Below are 21,137 nucleotides of genomic sequence, written 5' to 3'. Positions count from 1 at the left end.
TTCATAAGCTTTGCCACAGGCTTTAAATATGAATTTATTCATTTTAGCACAAATTCATATATATCTTCATTTTTAGCTAAAGATACAGGGTCTTTGCCATTCTGGGACCCATGCAGGAATTTTTGCACTATAAAAAGGTATCTCCATGAATTTTTTGGTGGTCGTAGTCCGGATCGAAATCTTACTTTCACCAATATTAACGTTTAAATGACTTATAGGGTAGGTATAACACACACACACACACACACACGCATATATATATATATATATATATATATATATATATATATATATATATATATATATATATATGACTTTAGCGGTATTTTTATTGAAAAGGTGAGGAAATTTTACAAAAAAAAGTATATTTATGTCTATAGTGAAAAATGCTTCCCTGAGGAGCTATGAATGTTTTTAACAACAAGATACAATTTTTTTATTTATTACTATTCTTATTTTTAATATATAAAAATATTTTTTCAACAATTGGATTTTATCCATTCTATAATTTTTCTCTTTTGAGAGAATTTTTCTATATTTAATACTTTTAGTTGATTAGGAAGCTCATTATAAATATTTATTGCTTTCTTATAGCTATATTTATTGCTAATTCATAGCTTTGGGGGGGGGGGGATCTCCTTCGAGACATCATTTATGTACAGTATAAAAAGTAGCGGTTCCAAGATCGTTCCTTGTGGAATGCCTGTGTTAACCACAGAGCTATCGCTTTGAATACCGTCTATTTTAACTACTTGGTATCTGTCGCTCAAATAGCTGGGAAGGAGATCCAACGCTTGGCCCCTAATTCCAATGCAATAAAGTTTTGCAGTAGTATGCTATGGTCAACAGTATTGAAAGCTTTCGCCAGGTCAAGGAAAGTTATAATCGTAAGCTTACTCTTATCAACATTATTATATAGTGCATTAGTTATGTACTTTAAAGCATCTTTCGTACCAATCTTACTCAAGAAACCAAATTGTTGCTTCTAGATTCTATTGCTCTGTTCTACAAAATCATGAATTATATATAATTCGCTCAAAAATGTTTGCAACATTGGATATGAGAGAGATAGGTCGATAATTCGTGATTTTATGTTCCTCTCCTGATTTATAGACTGGCACTACTTCGGCTTTTTTTAAAGAATCTGGCCAAATCGATTTCTCAATACACTTATTGAAAATATGGGTTAGAGGACCTGCAATGTGTTTACATAGCAGTTTCAAGGTCTTTGCATTTATTTTATCAACTCCTCGATTTTCCAATTTCAGTGCATTGGTTATACTTATTATTTCTGCTGTACTTGTTGGCTTTAAAAAAATAGAGATATGATTCATGGCAGACAGCTTAAGTCCAGTATTTACTGGTTCAACGATATTAGCACTTAGATTTCCACCTATATCACAAAAGAAAGTATTCATATTTGGCGCTATCTGAAATTTATCAGTAATTTTTTGATTATTTATTTTTATGTAATTTATGGCATCGTTGCATTTTTTAACTTTCCCGATTTTCATATTTATTATTTCCCAAAGTTTTTATGAGTTATTGGAATTATTTTGAATAAGATTTGATTTCTATTTTATTTTAGCGTCGGTAATTACCTTATCTAAAATTTTTGCATAAGTTTTATATTGTGTTTTTAGTTGATCGTTCTGCACATCTAGTTGCCATAAATTATATAAAAACTCTTTAGTTTCACACGACCCACTATGGGCGATTTCAGGAAAAGTATTATCAAAATCAAATTGCGCCTCTCAGGAAAGTGCTAGGGACCTAATTTTTTTTTTTAAATGAAGGTTGTACTTCTCAGATATAGGGAAAAAGAATATTGTTTTATGATGATGTCGAGCCGGGGCACCTATGAGAAGTACGAAATTTTAAGAAAACGATATTTTAGCTTGTTAATATGCCATAAAAATGCATTTTAAAATAATTGAGAATTTTTGAGACAATCATATACTATTTTTTTAATTAATGATTTTTTTTACCTACATAACCTAAAAATTCATCTATTTCGACCTATTGTACTAAGAAACGTGAATCCAGGACTTAAAATTATCATAAATCACGGACCTTTAATTTGATTAGCTTCGAATATTATATTCTAATAATACGGCACTATATAAACAAGAAAACATGTTATTTTAAAGTATTCTAACCTACAGGAATTTTAAATCTGAGAAGTTTCATTCTGTAGCATGAAAGATTTCAAAGTTAACACACATAAAATTGTTGATAAAATAAAATATTATTATTCTCACAACATATAACGTACATAAATTGTTATGTGTGTATATATATATATATATATATATATATATATATATATATATATATATATACATATACAGGGTGACCCAATTTAAACGGGCACCGCTCATAACTCGTCAGGGACAGCCACAATCGAAAAAATGGTAGAGACCAAAGTTGTAGGATATCGAAGGGGCAACCCGATGGTGACCTTGGATTTGACCTTGAACGCGTTTTTCAAGGTCATTTGAAGGTCAACTTTGGATTTTTAAATAGGAACCCCATTCTTTTATTGCGGGAATGGAAAGAGCGGTAAATTTTACGTTCAGAATGGTATGTTCGGTTGCGGCACTGAAGGTCATCTCAATGTCCTGCAGCCAGAATGAAACCCCGCCTACGTAATTCCTCTAGCAACGCCAAATTAAAAAAAAGTGGTAGAGACCAAAGTTGTTGTATAGGGGGGGGGGGGGGGAGAATTGTGACCTCGAATTTGAGCCAGTCCTACAAGGTCATTTCAAGGCCAAATTATTTTTTTTCAAACTTTACTTTTACTTTGTATCCGAGATGAAATCCCTTCTTAGATGTTCTCTGTCCAGCGGCCAAGACGCAAATGAGCCCTCGCTAGCGTCCAAACATAAGTCTCGCTATTCCCCGAATGATCCCTTCCGACGGTTAACTTGCGAATGACTCCTCTAGGTGGTCGCCACCTACCTACCCGAACTCCTGATGTGCGAAAAATAAAAATGGCTCCCGAAATAAGCCTTTTAAAATAAGTCCCGCGCTCAGTCTTGCCACCGCGACTCCGTCGAACCTTCCCCTACGACGCTTAACTCACGAATGATTTTCAAGCAGGCGCCCCGGCCCCGCGCCGTACCTGCCGCCCGAACTTTCGATTTGCAAAAATAAAAATAGCCTCCGAAAATTGTCGAAAGAGTCTCACACTCGGCCTTCCGCCAAAAATATTATTTTTTTAATTTGGCGTTGCTAGAGGAATTACGTAGGCGGGGTTTCATTCTGGCTGCATGACCTTGCGATGACCTTCAGTGCCGCAACCGAACATACCATTCTGAACGTAAAATTTACCGCTCTTTCCATTCCCGCAATAAAAGAATGGGGTTCCTATTTAAAAATCCAAAGTTGACCTTCAAATGACCTTGAAAAACGCGTTCAAGGTCAAATCCAAGGTCACCATCGGGTTGCCCCTTCGATATCCTACAACTTTGGTCTCTACCATTTTTTCGATTGTAGCTGTCCCTGACGAGTTATGAGCGGTGCCCGTTTAAATTGGGTCACCCTGTATATATAATTATGTAACCTAGCCTATTACATTACATGTTAAGGCTATACCTGTGTGCACACAGGATAAAGAGAAGAACGAGATGAGCGACGAAGATTTGTGAAGCCGTGCGCTCACGACCCCACAAATCCGAGGGATAACCTCAAAACCCCGTGACACTATCCCGGCCATTCCCGTGCGCACATAGAGCGGTCGGAATCGTTGTTACGCGACACATTCGGATCGGCATAGCCGTGCGCACACGAATCCACCGTACCGAATGATTTCCTAACCTCAAAATCCGCCACCGACCCGTCATACCGTCACCGAACCGATACACCGCAGCCGCGTTCGTCGCATCATTATTGTAACGAAATCGCGTATATATTCTTGTAAATTGTTAATCGCGTTAGTTTAAACAATTCTACTTGTAAAGGCAAAGTATTTTTAACGAGACGCATAATTGATTTCTTTTTCAGCCGGGATTTAACAACTGATTCCAAATGCTATTGTTTAACTAGGAAATATATTTTGTTATTGTTAAGAATATAAAAACAGACTCTTTTTTTGCTCCTTTCCCCTATCCAGATCCTGGAACCGACTGACTATCCAGTCTCTTGGGGAAAGATAAACCGTTACAAGTACTTAACTAAACAGAGAAATGAAAAATTACTTAGTGATGGGTGATTTTAATATTGACCTGCTAGACTGTGATCACTATAGTCAAGATTTCTTATGCAATTTTCTTGATAAGGGATATATTCCTGGTTTTGTAGGTATTACAAAGCCACCTATTGGTAGAGCCAAGGGATGATCATGTATCGACAATATTTTCATTAAGTCTCATAACATTAAAACAGCCACATATAAGATTAGGCATGATATAACGGACCATTACCCGATCATAATTGCTGTAAATAAGCTGAAGGAAGTAACTAAAAAACCATATGTTTTCTTATATAACAAAAAATTAACAAATTATGCAATTGCTAGAAACTGGAATGAAATTATGTCGATGGATGATCCAAATTTGGCTGTAGAAAAATTGTTGAACGAGATCAAGCTATGCGTAGAATTGGCAAAAACAAAGAAAAAGGTTAGTAGAAAAAACTGGATAACTGATGCAATAGTGAGGTCGCACTATGGGCGATTTCAGGAAAAGTGTTGTCAAATTCAAATTGCGCCTCTCAGGAAAGTGCTAGGGACCTAATTTTTTTTAAATGAAGGTTGTACTTCTCAGATATAGGGAAAAAGAATATTGTTTTCTGATGATGTCGAGCCGGGGCACCTATGAAAAGTACGAAATTTTAAGAAAACGATATTTTAGCTACTTGTTAATATGCCATAAAAATGCATTTTAAAATAATTGGGAATTTTTGAGACAATCATATACTATTTTTTTAATTAATGATTTTTTTTACCTACATAACCTAAAAATTCATCTATTTCGATCTATTGTACTAAGAAACGTGAATCCAGGACTTAAAATTATCATAAATCACGGACCTTTAATTTGATTAGCTTCGAATATTATATTCTAATAATACGGCACTATATAAACAAGAAAACATGTTATTTTAAAGTATTCTAACCTACAGGAATTTTAAATCTGAGAAGTTTCATTCTGTAGCATGAAAGATTTCAAAGTTAACACACATAAAATTGTTGATAAAATAAAATATTATTATTCTCACAACATATAACGTACATAAATGGTTATATATATATATATATATATATATATATATATATATATATATACATACATATATATAATTATGTAACCTAGACTATTACATTACATGTTAAGGCTATAGTATTTACACGTTATATAGTAACAATTAGCAACGAAATAATAACTCTGTGATATAAGTATTCCATTTCCAATTAATATGATAACCTTCTATTATTTCATAATAATTACATTATAGATTCTTCATCAGAATTATCATAAGTCATATTACTTTCATCATCACTTGTGTTCTGGTTTTCTTCTTCTCACTCTTCTTCGTTCATAATATGCCTATAAAATAGATTGAGGATGAAATCATAATTCTGAGCTCATGACAAAATTAAATTCGTAAATAAACTTACGTTTCTTTTATATAGTTCAATGCCTGTGCATTTTGAAAGAATATGTGCTTCTTAGCTAATTTTATTCGATTGCCTATGAACATCAAAGATAGTTTTGGGTCACTCATATGCACTGCTCTGTTAAATACATCCGTAATTCGTGTTAATCTACTTGTCTGTCTGGAGCGTTCTGTCATATTTCTGCGATAAAACTTATGCCAAGATTCATTAGCATCTTCGGCATAGTATGCTAAAGGCATCGGAAATTGCCTGGCAATTTGACACCCATGCATTAAAATTTTATGAAGCGTTGGATTCATTGGACACCATGGATACGTATTGTAGTACAGTTAATATGTATTTATACAGAACCTTTCTAACTCGTCTAATTTAAGCTCCTTTTTGCATTTAAAAGGATCTAAATAAAAAATCATGCACATAATTATTATAGACGCATCTTTTAGCGGTTCTCGAATATCCCACGTTTTGAATGGCATTCTATAAGAAATCTTTAGGAGATGCTCAAATGTATTAATTTCCGCGTGCAATAATCCCAAACCATACTTCAGTGATTCAGCAACAGGAGTGAATTTATTGCCAAATTCTTCAAACTGATGAGACTTTATCTTACAAATTGGACATCTACTGGTTGCTGTATTTCCCACTATTACATTTAAACATTTTCCATCAAAAAGAGTTTGTGTAACTTCATAAGAAACGCAAATGTTTTTTCCATTGGACATACTAAATTTATAAGAACTGAGATTCTTTATTTAATTTTCTAATCGATTGTATTCACGTATGGTCGAATCATCTGTTTCTTTTTCGAATGCAATCCTTAATGGTCGACAAAGCCTTACACTTTGAGGAATTGGATTGATCCAGGATTTTCCATCAGACTTATTAGAGCTTATTTTAATGATAATGAAGCTTGTAACGAAGAGGGACTGCTCGGAAGCTTCGCTTTCATTTACAGCATCCTTACATTTTTGATGTACATTTTTATGGCCTGAAGAACTATACAGTTACAGAAAGCGTTAAATCAATCAAGTCGTTGACACTCCAATCCAAAGCAACTGCATTGCAAAGTCGGTCACTAGTTTTATTTAACATTTCCTGCATGGATACCACAATCTGTACCTCGGAAATACCGTCACCATTTGGTAGACATTCGGACAAAGCTTTGGAAATTCCTGAATATCAGGGATAAATGGGAGCATTTCTCATTTTACAATCTTTAGATAAACTTATGTAAGAATTTTTATTCAAGTTTTGCTCTAAATAAAATGCTGCAGCTGAATCTGCTGTATGTTTCAATATATTTGACTCACACTGTTGATTATTCTCATTTTGCGTTCCATTGGATAAATCAGTATCATCTACGGTGAATTTCTTGGCAAGACAACGCTATTTCTAAAATTTCCACATCATTTTGGGCGAAGCCACATACCTCTCTTGCTCGTGTCTATATTTAGTAGATATAGAGTAATCTGATATTATATTATGGTATTATTATTATGGTATTATATTATGATATTATTGTATATCTTCCACCATTGGAACCTCTTCTGACTTTTCTTGGTCGTCCTCTATTATGCTTAGTTTTTCTTTTTCGTCCGCCCATCTTATGAATTATAACGATATATAATTTTGTGAATAGCGTGTATGATCTTCAATAAATTTAACATATACAGGGGGTATGCCGAAAAAAATTGATTCTAGGCTTTTGCAAGGAAAAATTTTTAAGATGATTTGTAAATTTGCGTATCTTTTTTAAAATAGAAATTTTGGCGTTTCTTCGTTTTTGTCTTTTTTTGTGTAAAAGTAATTATATGATTTTATATATATATATATATATATTTATATATATATATATATATTTATATATATTTTATATATATTTTATATATATGATATTATATGATATCACTCACGATTTATTCTCATAATTTTTGCACCGAATTTTGATAAAAAAAAAAAAAAAAAAAAAACAACATAATATATTTTTGGAAAGATGTGCATTAATTTGTCGGAATTTATGCTGTGATGAAATTGTGATCTTATTTTATTTAATTATTTTAAGTAAGTATTTATTGTATGCCACAGAAATTTATCGAAAAAATGCCACAATAATGAGTTTTATCAAAAACTTAGCCTAATTCTGTGGATTTACGGCAAAACGACTTTAATCAATTTTTTGTAGTTTTGGTTTTGAGCCACAGAATCATTTTCTTTTATTATCTTTGGCGACAGATTCTAATTTTTCAATATTTTAAAACTTACCGTTTGAACAATTTCGTAACTGAAATAAAACTTGCTTTTTAAAAATAACACTTTATAAAAATTACGCTTTGTAAACAATAATACTTTGTAAAAAACAACACCTTGTGCAAAATAACATTTGCTTGCTTTTCAAAACTAGGATTTACATAAATATATATTCTTTAATTAGTTATGGGAAACAACCTCTTCTGTTAAAGTAGTGCATAGAGTATATATTTTATGCGCAATTTTTTAAAATGATTTTTCTTTTTGTAATATTTAAATAATGTCAATTTCGATAAATATGAAATTATTATAAATGCATATAAAAATAATATAAATATTATATAATATATTTTTATGTACATTCATAATATTTAAATGATCAAAACATGACAATATTAAATATTACAAAGAGAAAAATCATTTTAGAAAATTGAGCATGAACTCCATATACTCTGTACACTACGATAACATTTGAAAAAAATAATGACAAATAATTAAAAATAATAACAAATAAGATCAGTTATCACTATATTTTCCAAATAAAAATTAAATATAAATTAATAATAATCAATAATAATTAAGAAATTAAACAAAAACACAATTCTTTTAGAAAATATCAAAAAAACAAATAATTGCAAATAATGACAGAAAAATTTATATAATTTTGACTACTAGTATTTTTTGTTATATCATAATATTTCCTATTATCTAATATTATCTATATAAAGTAATGGTAAGTGATACTTTATTTAGGCATATTATGAACGAAGAAGAGTGGGAAGAAGAAAACCAGAACACAAGTGATGATGAAAGTAATATGACTTATGATAATTCTGATGAAGAATCTATAATGTAATTATTATGAAATAATAGAAGGTTATCATATTAATTGGAAATGGAATACTTATATCACAGAGTTATTATTTCATTGCTAATTGTTACTATATAACGTGTAAATACTATAGCCTTAACATGTAATGTAATAGTCTAGGTTACATAATTATATATATGTATATGTATGTGTATATATATATATATATATATATATATATATATATATATATATATAACCATTTATGTACGTTATATGTTGTGAGAATAATAATATTTTATTTTATCAACAATTTTATGTGTGTTAACTTTGAAATCTTTCATGCTACAGAATGAAACTTCTCAGATTTAAAATTCCTGTAGGTTAGAATACTTTAAAATAACATGTTTTCTTGTTTATATAGTGCCGTATTATTAGAATATAATATTCGAAGCTATCAAATTAAAGGTCCGTGATTTATGATAATTTTAAGTCCTGGATTCACGTTTCTTAGTACAATAGGTCGAAATAGATGAATTTTTAGGTTATGTAGGTAAAAAAAATCATTAATTAAAAAAATAGTATATGATTGTCTCAAAAATTCCCAATTATTTTAAAATGCATTTTTATGGCATATTAACAAGTAGCTAAAATATCGTTTTCTTAAAATTTCGTACTTTTCATAGGTGCCCCGGCTCGACATCATCAGAAAACAATATTCTTTTTCCCTATATCTGAGAAGTACAACCTTCATTTAAAAAAAATTAGGTCCCTAGCACTTTCCTGAGAGGCGCAATTTGAATTTGACAACACTTTTCCTGAAATCGCCCATAGTGCGACCTCACTATTGCATCAGTTATCCAGTTTTTTCTACTAACCTTTTTCTTTGTTTTTGCCAATTCTACGCATAGCTTGATCTCGTTCAACAATTTTTCTACAGCCAAATTTGGATCATCCATCGACATAATTTCATTCCAGTTTCTAGCAATTGCACAATGAGAGAGGGCAAAAAAGAATCTTGTGCCCGCTCTTTTCAGGCCAGTCAAAAAAAAACACTTTAGGGCCACTTTGTAGTTCTAAAATACGCGAAAATATCGTTAGCTGATTCTTGGCTTAATTATCTTCTTTTCAAAGTATTACTTAGCTTCTAAAGTTAGGTTAAAGGTATTTAACTAATTGACACGTAATCTTATTATTCTACTAGGATGATATACACTTTAATGTGCCAGATTTACAGAACACCGATGTATTTTGGTATCTAACTAGTCAACCTGGTAAATGAACACGTGTACTTTCTACGAATTTCCATATATTAAGATTACGAATCAATTTTTAGGAGAACACTTCAATGGACTTTTGAAACGATATGGTTCGCCTACAATTATTTTAAATCTTGTTAAAAAGAGAGAGAAAAAAAAGCATGAAAGTACTTTAAGTGATGGAATCTATACGTCTGTAAAGTATTTAAATCAGTTTCTACCACCTGAATATCATATTCAGTACATAAGTTTTGATATGGCCCGAAAAAATAAAGGGTATGTATAATATTTCAATATGATATTATGGTTTTATTCAATGCGAAAAATAATTTTGAATTTAAATTATTTTGAAGAAAACAAGCTAATGTTATGGGTCGATTAGCTAATATTGCTAATACTGCTGTGTTAAAGACTGGAATTTTCTTATCGTTACATCCTTATTACAACAAAAATCAAGTTTCCAACATTAAGAAATTTCATATTTTTACAAAAAAGAAAACATTACAGACTGGTGTTATCAGAACTAATTGTGTTGATTGCTTAGATCGAACAAACACAGCGCAGTTTGTTATTGGTAAATGTGCACTAGGATATCAACTGCATGCTTTGGGAATACTTAATTCATCTCAACTAGAATTCGATACAGATTGCGTTCGCATGCTTGAAGAACTATATGAGGATCATGGCGATACATTAGCTTTGCAATATGGAGGCTCACAACTTGTGCATAGAATAAAAACCTACAGGTATGTGCATTTTTATTATTAAATTGTTTCTAATATAATATTTTTGTATATTAATAGTTTCCTCGTTTACGAAAAGGCAGTACATTACATAACTAGGGTCGAAAGTTGGCTTCTTCAAGCAAGCCTACTTGAAAAAGCAGAGTCGTCCAGTATCTGATAGTAGACTTGTGTTCGATGTCAGACGGACCGATGTTATATACATACATATATGAGATGTGTCACACACATACACACACGAAAATGCAAATATCTGAGGCGAAAGTGTTTTTTCTCGAGGGGTGAAAGTAAGCACTTTCGTCCCTAGGAAAAAAACACTTTCGCCTCAGATATATGTATATATGTATGTGTAGGTGTGTTTATACGTATATATAAACGCAAAAACGCTAAGAAGGCGCTTCAGGCTTGAAAAACTCTACTTTCGCTCCACTTTTTCGTAAGCGAAAAGCGCGCTTTCGATGCACGTGTTATGAAAAATTAGTAGATTAGATTTTTTTTATGATGAAATGATTCATACAATATATTGAACAATAGTGTATCTAACAGAGCATAAAACTTTTTCCCGCGAGATTTTCTAGATTGACCGTTCCGTTCAATTGTTATTGTCACGCCGGAGTTAGTCCTTTCGAACCAAATCAGTTCGTTTAAATCTTAAAAATAGTCTCGGTAGAAAATTTCTAAGAAGTGTGTCGCTCCTTTTGACCCTTGCGTTGCCGCAAATAGGTAAGGATGAGCTGTCGCGTGTGGTGTGATTCGGGAGTAGTTATTAGAGCGGATAGAGTGCTAAATTTATTTTTATTAAAATTATGCAAACAAATCTAAACAAGGAATCTTATTGGATGATTTTAATTTAGAAATTTGACTAAGTTTGGAGTGACTGCTAAACAGGCACTAGTCCTGAACAGTCACTTGCAAGATTAGTATAGTATTATGCAGAAGGAAAAAAAATATTCACGGTTTGAGTGTTTATATTCAGCACTGTGATTAACAGGATAAGTATCCTGATCGGCAGTGTGAATATAACTACTATAGAATTTTTGTTAAAGTTCGCAGCACTAGTAATAAAACTGATTTATTAGCCAACCGACACTTGGCTCCTACTTTCTATCGGTTAGAAAATGATTCTAATTCACACAGTGGTGAATGCAAGAAAAGAAAGTTTTTTAGTATAGATAGAGGTAGGTATAATTAGTTACTTACTTTTTATTGTATCCTTGGACCGTGGACTGCTGAAGTAAAACCTTATAGTAATCTCACACAGAGTTGTAGAAGTATATCGAATTTTGTATGTCGTTTGGACCGATAGGTTTGAGAGGTATAGAAATGAATAATTAATTTGAGACGTTTTGTAGAGTTTATAAATTGTTTATATAAATGAAAAAGAATTTTTGTTTCTAAATATACGAATAGTATATTGCGGACTGAAATATAAGTTAAAAAAAAGAAATGCGGACTAAGCGCGTAATTAAAAATATGTAGATGCGGACTAAGCGCGTTTGAGAATTTTGTAAAATGTTTTGTAATGCGGACTAAGCGCGTAATTAAAAATATGTAGATACGGACTAAGCGCGTTTATTGCTTCCGAGCTGACTGAGAGCCGGGACCGAAGTGATTTTGAGTTGCGACTCGAGGATACTCACCACAACCTTTGGCCCATCCCTCGATTTCCCACTTCGAGAGATTTTTGGAGGATTTTCCAATGGAAAGATAGTTTCCTCGAGGGCTCCTCCTACGCTTGGGTCTGGAGACCCCCTACTCTAACTAAATTTTCCGGGGGAGAGGCCAAGATAGGTTCTCTGTCCCCGAAGACAGATGGCGACGCTTGTGCCATTTACAAATGAGAAAATTAATTTTTATAAAAGATTGTTTAAACAATATAGCTTTATAGATTAGTTTGTTATTATTAGTTAAACAGTTTCGACTAATCTTGATTAACCGAAATAATTAAATTCAAGTGCAGACTCTAATAAAAGAAATTATAAATATTGAAAATAGAATATTTATTTAATATTTGCTTTTTAAGGAAATGTTGCTAAAACAATCTTGTATAAATATTGGTTATAATATTCCTAATTACGAATGTTTATGTGTCGTAGATAGTTTTCGAAGAAAAATCGCATTCACCTATGCGTCGTTTTGCCCGCCCTTCCCCTTCTTTGTAAAAGATTAATCGTTAAAGAAAACACGGGTAAAAATCTGTTAAAACGCTCAGTCCGTTATGCGCAACTTATTTTCTGACTTAGAAATAATTTACAATAATGAATTACAACAAATAGTTGCAGTTAATTATAATAGTAAACTTCTAAATTTTTTTGGAAGTATTAGCGTAATTTTTAGTGTAGTTACAGTTCTTGCGTTAAGCATTTCTGTATTATTTATTTATAACTTGATGTGTACTTGATAATTAATAACCTTTTATTGTTGTTTAATGACTTTTGTAGGATAAACTTAACTATTTTTTTCCAGTATACCTATACGTATATATAAATAAATGTCGGTATTATACAATCTAGACGCGATAAGGTACCGTGAAATAAATAGAACACGAGTTTAAGAAGAAAAGAAAAACGTAGCGTGACTTTATTTAAACGTAAACTTAAGAATACAGGATAAGGAGAGCAAGACGTGTGCTGAAGGCTTGCATCGTGCTCGGTGGTCTCAGAGAGAGTGAGTCGGCGAGCGGAGAGCGCCGCCGAGCTCGGCGGCGTACCACGTGGTCTAGGCGGCAAGCGCCTTGGAGAGGTGCTGCGGCGCGAGCGGGCTGTTGTCGGTGTCGCGGGGAATCGTGTATATTCTAACACTCCCTCCCGATTATCCTCGACATCGTCTTCCAGCGGGCTCTCTTCACACGCTGTTTTTCACTCCGCCTCTGCTCATTCTCACAGCTTCAGGATTATTCTGTAACATGAGAAATCTGTTAGTTTCCTAGCAACAGTTTGGATAATTTATTATGGCTATCAGAGGGCAAAGGCTTAGTAAAAATATCCGCTCTTTGCTCCTTTGATTTTATCCATTCTATTCTCACATAATGCAATTTGACGCATTGCTTAACATAATCCTCATACACTCCAGTCATATGTCTCAATTTATTACTTCCATCCATATTTGTGCAAGCGACTGCTGCTTTATTATCGCACCATAAGATGATTGGAAAGTATGTCATATCTGGAATTACTTTCAGCGACAAACATATGCTAATCGATTCCCTACACGCATCACCCATTGCCACGTATTCAGCTTGGCAATTTAACAGAGCTACATAGCCTTGCTTGTGGGTTCTCCAGGCTATCACATCTCCATACAGCGTAACCACATGTCCGCTCGTCGTGAGCGAGTCTTTGCAATCTGCAAAACTTGCGTCCGAGAATGTTTCCATTCCGTCCTTGAACCCTTTGTATGTCAGTTGCCAACTCTTTGAGTAGGCAATGTCCTTGAATACTCTTGTTACCATCTTCCAGTCGTGTTCAGTCGGATCTGTTGGTGTCTGCTCAGCACATTGACTGCGTATGCCAAATCTGGCCTGGTGCCTGATATTAGGTACATGAGAGATCCGACTACTTCTCTGTATCCACGCTGGTTTACGGCCTGGTTATTTGTTGATTCGTCCTCTCGTTGTTTTCTTTGTCTGTTCAACACTTGATTTGTTACCATGGGAATTGACTGACCTTTAGCTTGTGCATATCCAAATTTCGTTTGCATCTTATTTATAAACTTAATTTGATCCAATTTTATGATCCTTTCCTTTCTGTTTCTTGTTATAGTAATTCCTAAGAACTCTTTAGGTTCACCTAGGAATTTCATGTCAATCTTTTTACTTAATTCTTTCTGCACTTCTCTCATCTTCGGCTCGTTATTGCCTGTCAGCAATATGTCGTCAACGTACAACAGCATGATTATGCGGCTTTTGTCTTCAGCATACACGAACAGGCATGGGTCTCTACTGTACGCTTGGAACCCTAGTTGTTTAGCGAATTCTGAAAAATGTTCATTCCAACTCTTTGGCTGGTTTTTAAGCCATAAAGAGATTTGTGGAGCTTCCAAACTTTCGTTTGTCTCTGATTTTCGTATTCTTCAAAACCGTCTGGTATTTCTAGGAATATATCCTTTTTGATTGGGCTGTGAAGAAAAGCTGCCTTTACGTCCAGTTGCCACAGCACCTAGTCGTGTTTATTCGCAATGGTTAGGACAGCTATTACTAGTGCAAGTCTTGACACTGGTGCGTATGTTTCACAGAGATTATACAGATTTGAATCCTTGAAGCCTCGTATAACAATTCTTGCCTTGTACTCAGGATATTTTGTTCCACTGTCTTTACGTTTGAAGACCCATGTCGAATCCAAGATGTTTAGCCTTTTGCCGTCGTTGCTCGTTCTACTGACTACTTCATACATTCGGTTTTTCTGAAGTGCTTCTCTTTTTTTGTTTATGGCTTCTTGCCATTTTTTCATCCCTTCCGCATATATTTCTGCATTTCACCACAAAATCATGTATGCATTCGGCAGCGTCTGACTTTTGCTTAACTGGATAAGCCATTGCAAAACGAATAATTATCTACTAACATAACTATGAACCTGCATCCTTTCGGGTGAGCAGCTGGTGTAATCGGTCCCATTGTGTCTGCACTGACTCGTTGCAATGGTTTCTTCGCCATCTCTTTGTTATTGTCGAATTTCGGTCTATTCATTTTCGCTACTTTGCATATTTCGCAATCTTTCAAACACACACCATGGTCGTTTTCTCGAAATTCTTTAATATCTGGGTATAATATTTTTAGAACTTTTACTTTATTCAGACACGTATGTCCTAATCTAAGGTGCCATAAATTCATAGTATTTATTACGTTGGTAGATTCATCAACATTTTCTTTCCTTTAACTTATTGAATCTATGATTGACTTTTCATCAGCGAATTTCACCTTTTTCTTAACAATCTTTTCATTGTTTTCATGAGCGATCAGAGCATTTGTGGGTATCGCTTGTTTATTATTGAATTTTGGCTTTAAATCAATTATCCAGAACGGATTTTCAAACTTTCCTTCTACAATTTGTTCTCTCGTATTAGGTTCGTAAACATTTATCGTTTTATTATCTAGATACACACACAGGCCCTGATCTGTAAAGCGTTTGAGGGACAGCAGATTTTTACTTAAATTTTCCGCGTATACAACCTTATCTAGCTTTATTACTTTGCCGTTAGGTAACTTGAATTTAACTTGGCCTTGATTAGTTGCAATTATGTTCGATCGTTTGTCTTTATTGGCACAACCTATTACACGCTCAGTCTTTTCGTGCAACTGAGTTAAGATGAGTTTAGAATTTTTCATGTGATCTGTCGCGCCTGAATCTACGATAAACTTTTGCATCGCGTTGTCCCATACATTCAGACTCACATACGTGCATACTGAATCAGTATTAGTCGTACCTTTTGCGGGCGTGCCAGGTCGTCTGAAGGGTGACTTTGATCGTGATCTGCTATGTTCTCTTCTCTGCTTTCTCTTTGGAGAGATGCTTCTGTTCCGGTCAGACGCTCTCTTTCGTGGTGGCCCTTTTCGTGGCTCGCTGCAGTCCACGGTGATATGTCCGAACTTGTTGCAATAGAAACACTTCGGCTCATCATGCATGCTCTCCTTGGTCGAGTGCGCCGTACTACCACATCGCTCACACCGTTTGTTGGACCTGTCGTTGCTTCTGGAGCGTCTGTCTGAGGAGCGGCTTCTTTCCTCGGCGTATCTTAGAAGTGCTGACCTCTCTGGGGTTCTTGGCTTCGAATTATCAATCTGGAAAATTAAATCTTTTAATTCGTTGTACGTGCATTTCCTACCCGTACCACGGCTTGCAATGTTCTCTGCCGTGATGACCTCTGGGTAGGCTTGCTCTACTGCATTGTACAGCAGACTTTTCTTTGCAGCATCGTTCATTTTATCTATACCTTCGTTACTTTCATACTTTCTTACGAGGTCTTCAAACCTCAAGCAAAAATTAAAGGCAGTTTCTTTATCTTTGTTGAACTTCAGATTAAAGAGTCGTTTCTGAGCTGTATGGGCATTAATTCTTAGTTCATTCTTTTTAATTTCTTTGATCTTTTCCAGTAATTCAACTGGATCTTTGATATTCATCGTGTACAAGTGATATTTATCGTCGATTTTGTTCAAAATTATCTCGCGTACGATGTTCTTATCGTGTTCGAGTTCATCTGGACAGATTAGACTTTGATTGTTCTTTTCGAAGATGTAGAATAGCTTTCGCGACTTCAACTCTGAGAATAAGAAATCCTCGAAAGGGGCATACTCTGAATCTAATTTTAACTTGTATGTTCGCGTGATGTTAATCTGTTTCAATTTTGTATCGTTTATACTCGTGTTACCTAAGTTCATTGACTTGGACAGATTCAGCCTATTCAGTCGCGTTAAGTCATGTTCAGAAAATCGTCTACTTACATTCAAGTCGTTGAACGTGGTTCCGAGACGTTCAGCGGATTCGATGCGCCAATCTTTATATGGGGTCAGTTCCTTCCTGTTTTCTGTATCATCGTTCCACTCGTACGAATCGTGGCTTCGTGTGCCGGCCATTAGCGTGGACGAGCCTTTCAGATCAGTGGATTTGAACTCCCTTGGTCCTGGAGTCAGAAGCAAGAGCGGGTTGCGATCAGCTGGGCGAAAACCGCGTCCGCGTCCTCGTGGAGGCAGTTTAAACGGCTCTTCCGGACGTATGCAGCTGAGAATTTTCGGCTTATTGGGGTCTGACAGAGTCGGCTTATCCTGCCAACCTTTCACTGCCTGTCCGTTCTGCTCTTTGAATTTCAAACTCTCGACAGACTCCATCAAGTTGTGCATGTCGTTGCTGATCGTGGATGTGAACTTTTCGAAGTTCTTGTTCATCTTGATGTTCTCATCCACGAGCGACGTCATTCCGTCCACTAACTTTTCGCTGAGCTTAACCTGAGCCTGAGTGCTCTCTCGTAACAGCCGGGTGAGTTCATACATGTTGAGCCTCGCGTAGGTCTGGTCATCGTTCATGGGCGTGGACGTAGTGGCTCCTACTCTCTCTACGTCGCTGTAGTGGTTTATGGGTCCCCTCAACCCTACCACTCGTTCCTCAGTAGCTTTCAATACTCCAAGGAGTCTGGCTGCTTCTTCCAAACTGAGGATGTTCATGTCTGTAAATATACAAAAGGCGTTAGTCTGCGGTTGAGAGGATACCCTTGCAAGGCTCCCTATACTTTGTGCACAAGTATCGGGCTACCTTGCCGTCAGTCCAGTCACTTTTCAAGAAAGTTCCCAAACCGACCTGGTCTCTTGTTGCGGAATGTGTTCCTAAGCACGGCTCCCGCCGTCCGAGACCCACTAAGCACGAGAGCAGGTTTGGCAGATCTGTGTGAGGGTATAGTTTTTATCGAGCGTGTGGCACTGACTAAGTGTCTGTACGTGCGCACGTACCAAGTCAAATTCGTGTATTCGTGTTAAACCTCTCACAGATCCGCGCAGACTTCGTGTCGTACTTTCCATTGGCTTTAAGCCCGTCAGACTTCTTGTACATGAGTAAACATACGTATAAATATTATTCTGTAACTTGACTTCATTACCTAATTGGAGTGTTTCATCCTTGGAGTTCGTGAGCCAAACGCTTCCGCCGTAGAGTTGAAGCCACAGACTCTCATCTGGTTGTTTGTCCTTCAGATCGTAGTAATCCAGGATCTTAGCACGTATGTCGTTCCAATCAGTGCTTGTGCTCCGAGCTGTCAAAAGATTTCGTAATTAATATTCAAGCTTCATTTATTTCTGAACGCAAGCTTGTAAACGAACAATCCTGATAAACCAGAGTCGTTATGATAAATTAATTGTTCGATTAATTTATTGCAGAGTGAACTCACGCACCAGCAGCCCCACCTGCGCGGTGTCTGTAAACAGTGCAGCACGCAGGCAGACTTACACTAGATGCGAGAGCCGACGTTCACGTGTATCGCGTCAAATTCCTTTATAGATGAGCTGTTACTTATTTGATTAATTCAATAAATTAAATAGTTGCTGAGTGCACCCATGTATCAGCAGCCCCACCCTCACGGTGTCTGTAGATAGTACAGCATGCAGGCACACTTACACTAGATGCATAGGTATGCGTTGAGAAATTCAAAAATTGCCGCGCAATAAATGAGCGGTCACGTGACTTTGTGCGGCTGCGCACAGCCTTTATAGCAGCGTTCGCTTTATGGTGGTGTGTCGACTCAGCATGAGCCTTACGTGCATGTATATATGCGTATATATGCATGCATGCGCGTCCGCGTATCATTTCCGTGACATGCGAGTGCAACAACGGCAACTCTCCCTCCGTTTTCATGTAGCTTACGTGCGAGAGAGAAGTGAAACGGCCATGTTGGCTCGGTTGCTTAGCAACCCCCCTTTTTCTCGCCTGTTGCATCGTACCGGGAATTTTACCGCGTGTTTTCGTTCGTTTGAACTTCTCGGAAATGCGTTTTGTTATGATCGGTTTTCTCTTGTCTCAACGCATTCGGATTTTCGAGTTCTGACAAGCCAAGCTTATGCAACACTGATTCATGCCATTTTCTTTTCCGCGATTTTCGTGATCTCCGGATTTACTTCACGCGGCTTTTCATAGTCATTGTATCTCGCGATTTTATTTTCACTTCACTTTTCTTATACACACGCGTATCGCCGATCTTAATTCAAAAATTCCACTAGCACATTTTTAATTATCACTTTACACGTTTGCATTTTGTGCGTACTTACGTGAAATTTGCGGATTTTCCCATTTGTATGACTTTCCAGCCATCGTGACGTTTGACTTTGATGTCTTTCAGCGTTCACCGGGAGGTCGTTTGCTGACCGAGTGACTGCTTGCGGCCGTCCTTTGTCTCTCAGCTTAGGTCGTGTTCGTGGCGTCGTTCAGGAGTCGACTCGTCTTGGCTTCCCTTGGCTTTTCTTCTTTTTCTCGTGTCACTATCACTAAACTAATTCGCTCAGTGGAAGCGTGCTGTGCCCATAACCTGTCGGTATTATACAATCTAGACGCGATAAGGTACCGTGAAATAAATAGAACACGAGTTTAAGAAGAAAAGAAAAACGTAGCGTGACTTTATTTAAACGTAAACTTAAGAATACAGGGTAAGGAGAGCAAGACGTGTGCTGAAGGCTTGCGTTGTGCTCGGTGGTCTCAGAGAGAGTGAGTCAGCGAGCGGAGAGCGCCGCCGAGCTCGGGGGCGTACCACGTGGTCTAGGCGGTGAGCGCCTTGGAGAAGCGCTGCGGCGCGAGCGGTCTGTTGTGGGTGTCGCGGGGAATCGTGTATATTCTAACAATAAACTAATGCTTAACATTAGATTTTATTTAACTAAATAATTATAACTTATTAATTGTACTTGATGTTCTGATATTTTGTTGAATAGAGTAATGACATTGAACGCTGGATTTTATATTTAACTAATAACTATTGTCAAATTATTTTGTTTGCAATAAAAGTGCTGTATTAATTTATCTATAACGCAACTTAAATTCTAAGAAAATAAAGATTGTTTAACTTAATAGCTTAATGCTTATAATCTTTCTTAATAACTAGGCAACTATTTGTTATTAAAAGAAAGATATACAGAGGAAAATGTCTATTTTTGGCTATATAATAGCGGAGGTAAAGTGGTTTGAATATTTATTTGAGGGGCAAGAGGGAAAGCATACCGATTTTCTGTACACGTGTGCGGCTGTAGGTAGATAACATCTCCCGATTTCCGCCCCGCCCGAAATTTTCTCAGCACTTTGGGTCGTAAAAGTTCGAGCGGTCGGGCCCTATCTGGATTTTTATAGCTCACAGCTGGCCCTGTTAGCCTATAGTTTTAAGGAAAAATGGACTCAGTGACAATTCCAGCGGCGCATCTCCGAAGAAAAGCGGCGACACTCGAAATCCCACTTGGTGTATTATCATGTTTACTAAGCAAAAGGTCTCTGGGAACGGAAAAGCCGAAAACCCAAAAACTTGTAGGTATACCGCGGAAAGATTATTTTGGTGTGTGAAGATTACATTTTATTTTTGTAGGCAGACGGGACGCACGTGCATATACAATCTAACGTGTACACAGCGTATCGCTTCGTCTGTTTGGCATTTTATATTTTTTTTTATGAGAAAATTATTTTTGAAAAAGACGGCGACGTTACATTATGATAAAAAAGGTGATTTAAAAAAAATGTTATATTTCCAAAACTAAATTGACAAACGTTTTGAAAATTTTTATGACAATAAAAAACGATAATATCTATTTGCAGTAAAAATTTTAAACCATTTTGACGACTAGTGTTTGAGCTAAAAATCGAAAACCAAAAAAATAGGTTTTCGATGTACTAAGATTACGGGAGTAAAAAGACTTTGATTTAGTTGAAATTTTGAGAAAAGATACATCTTTTGTTATGAGGACCATATGGTATTTAAAATATTAAGGTTTAAAATTTTTCATGAAA

The 21,137-nt window shown here is 35.7% G+C and overlaps 1 protein-coding gene across 12 annotated transcripts in view; it reads left to right on the top strand.

The window, feature by feature from the left end:
* LOC100677985 (polyphosphoinositide phosphatase) overlaps positions 1–21,137 on the top strand; it is a 489,206-nt gene that overhangs the window by 251,042 nt on the left and 217,027 nt on the right. For all 12 annotated transcript variants that reach the window (XR_004345259.1, XR_004345258.1, XM_031927127.2 and 9 more), the window contains 2 exons: positions 10,015–10,213; positions 10,291–10,683. Coding sequence is in view for 10 of the 12 variants with exons in the window: in XM_031927127.2 (XP_031782987.1) it covers positions 10,015–10,213; positions 10,291–10,683 (592 nt within the window). In the remaining 2 variants the exon portion in view is untranslated. The remainder of the gene's footprint in view (positions 1–10,014; positions 10,214–10,290; positions 10,684–21,137) is intronic.

This window comes from Nasonia vitripennis (genome assembly GCF_009193385.2).
Source record: "Nasonia vitripennis strain AsymCx chromosome 3 unlocalized genomic scaffold, Nvit_psr_1.1 chr3_random0010, whole genome shotgun sequence".
Taxonomy (NCBI): domain Eukaryota; kingdom Metazoa; phylum Arthropoda; class Insecta; order Hymenoptera; family Pteromalidae; genus Nasonia; species Nasonia vitripennis.
This window is presented reverse-complemented; position numbering and strand designations above follow the sequence as displayed.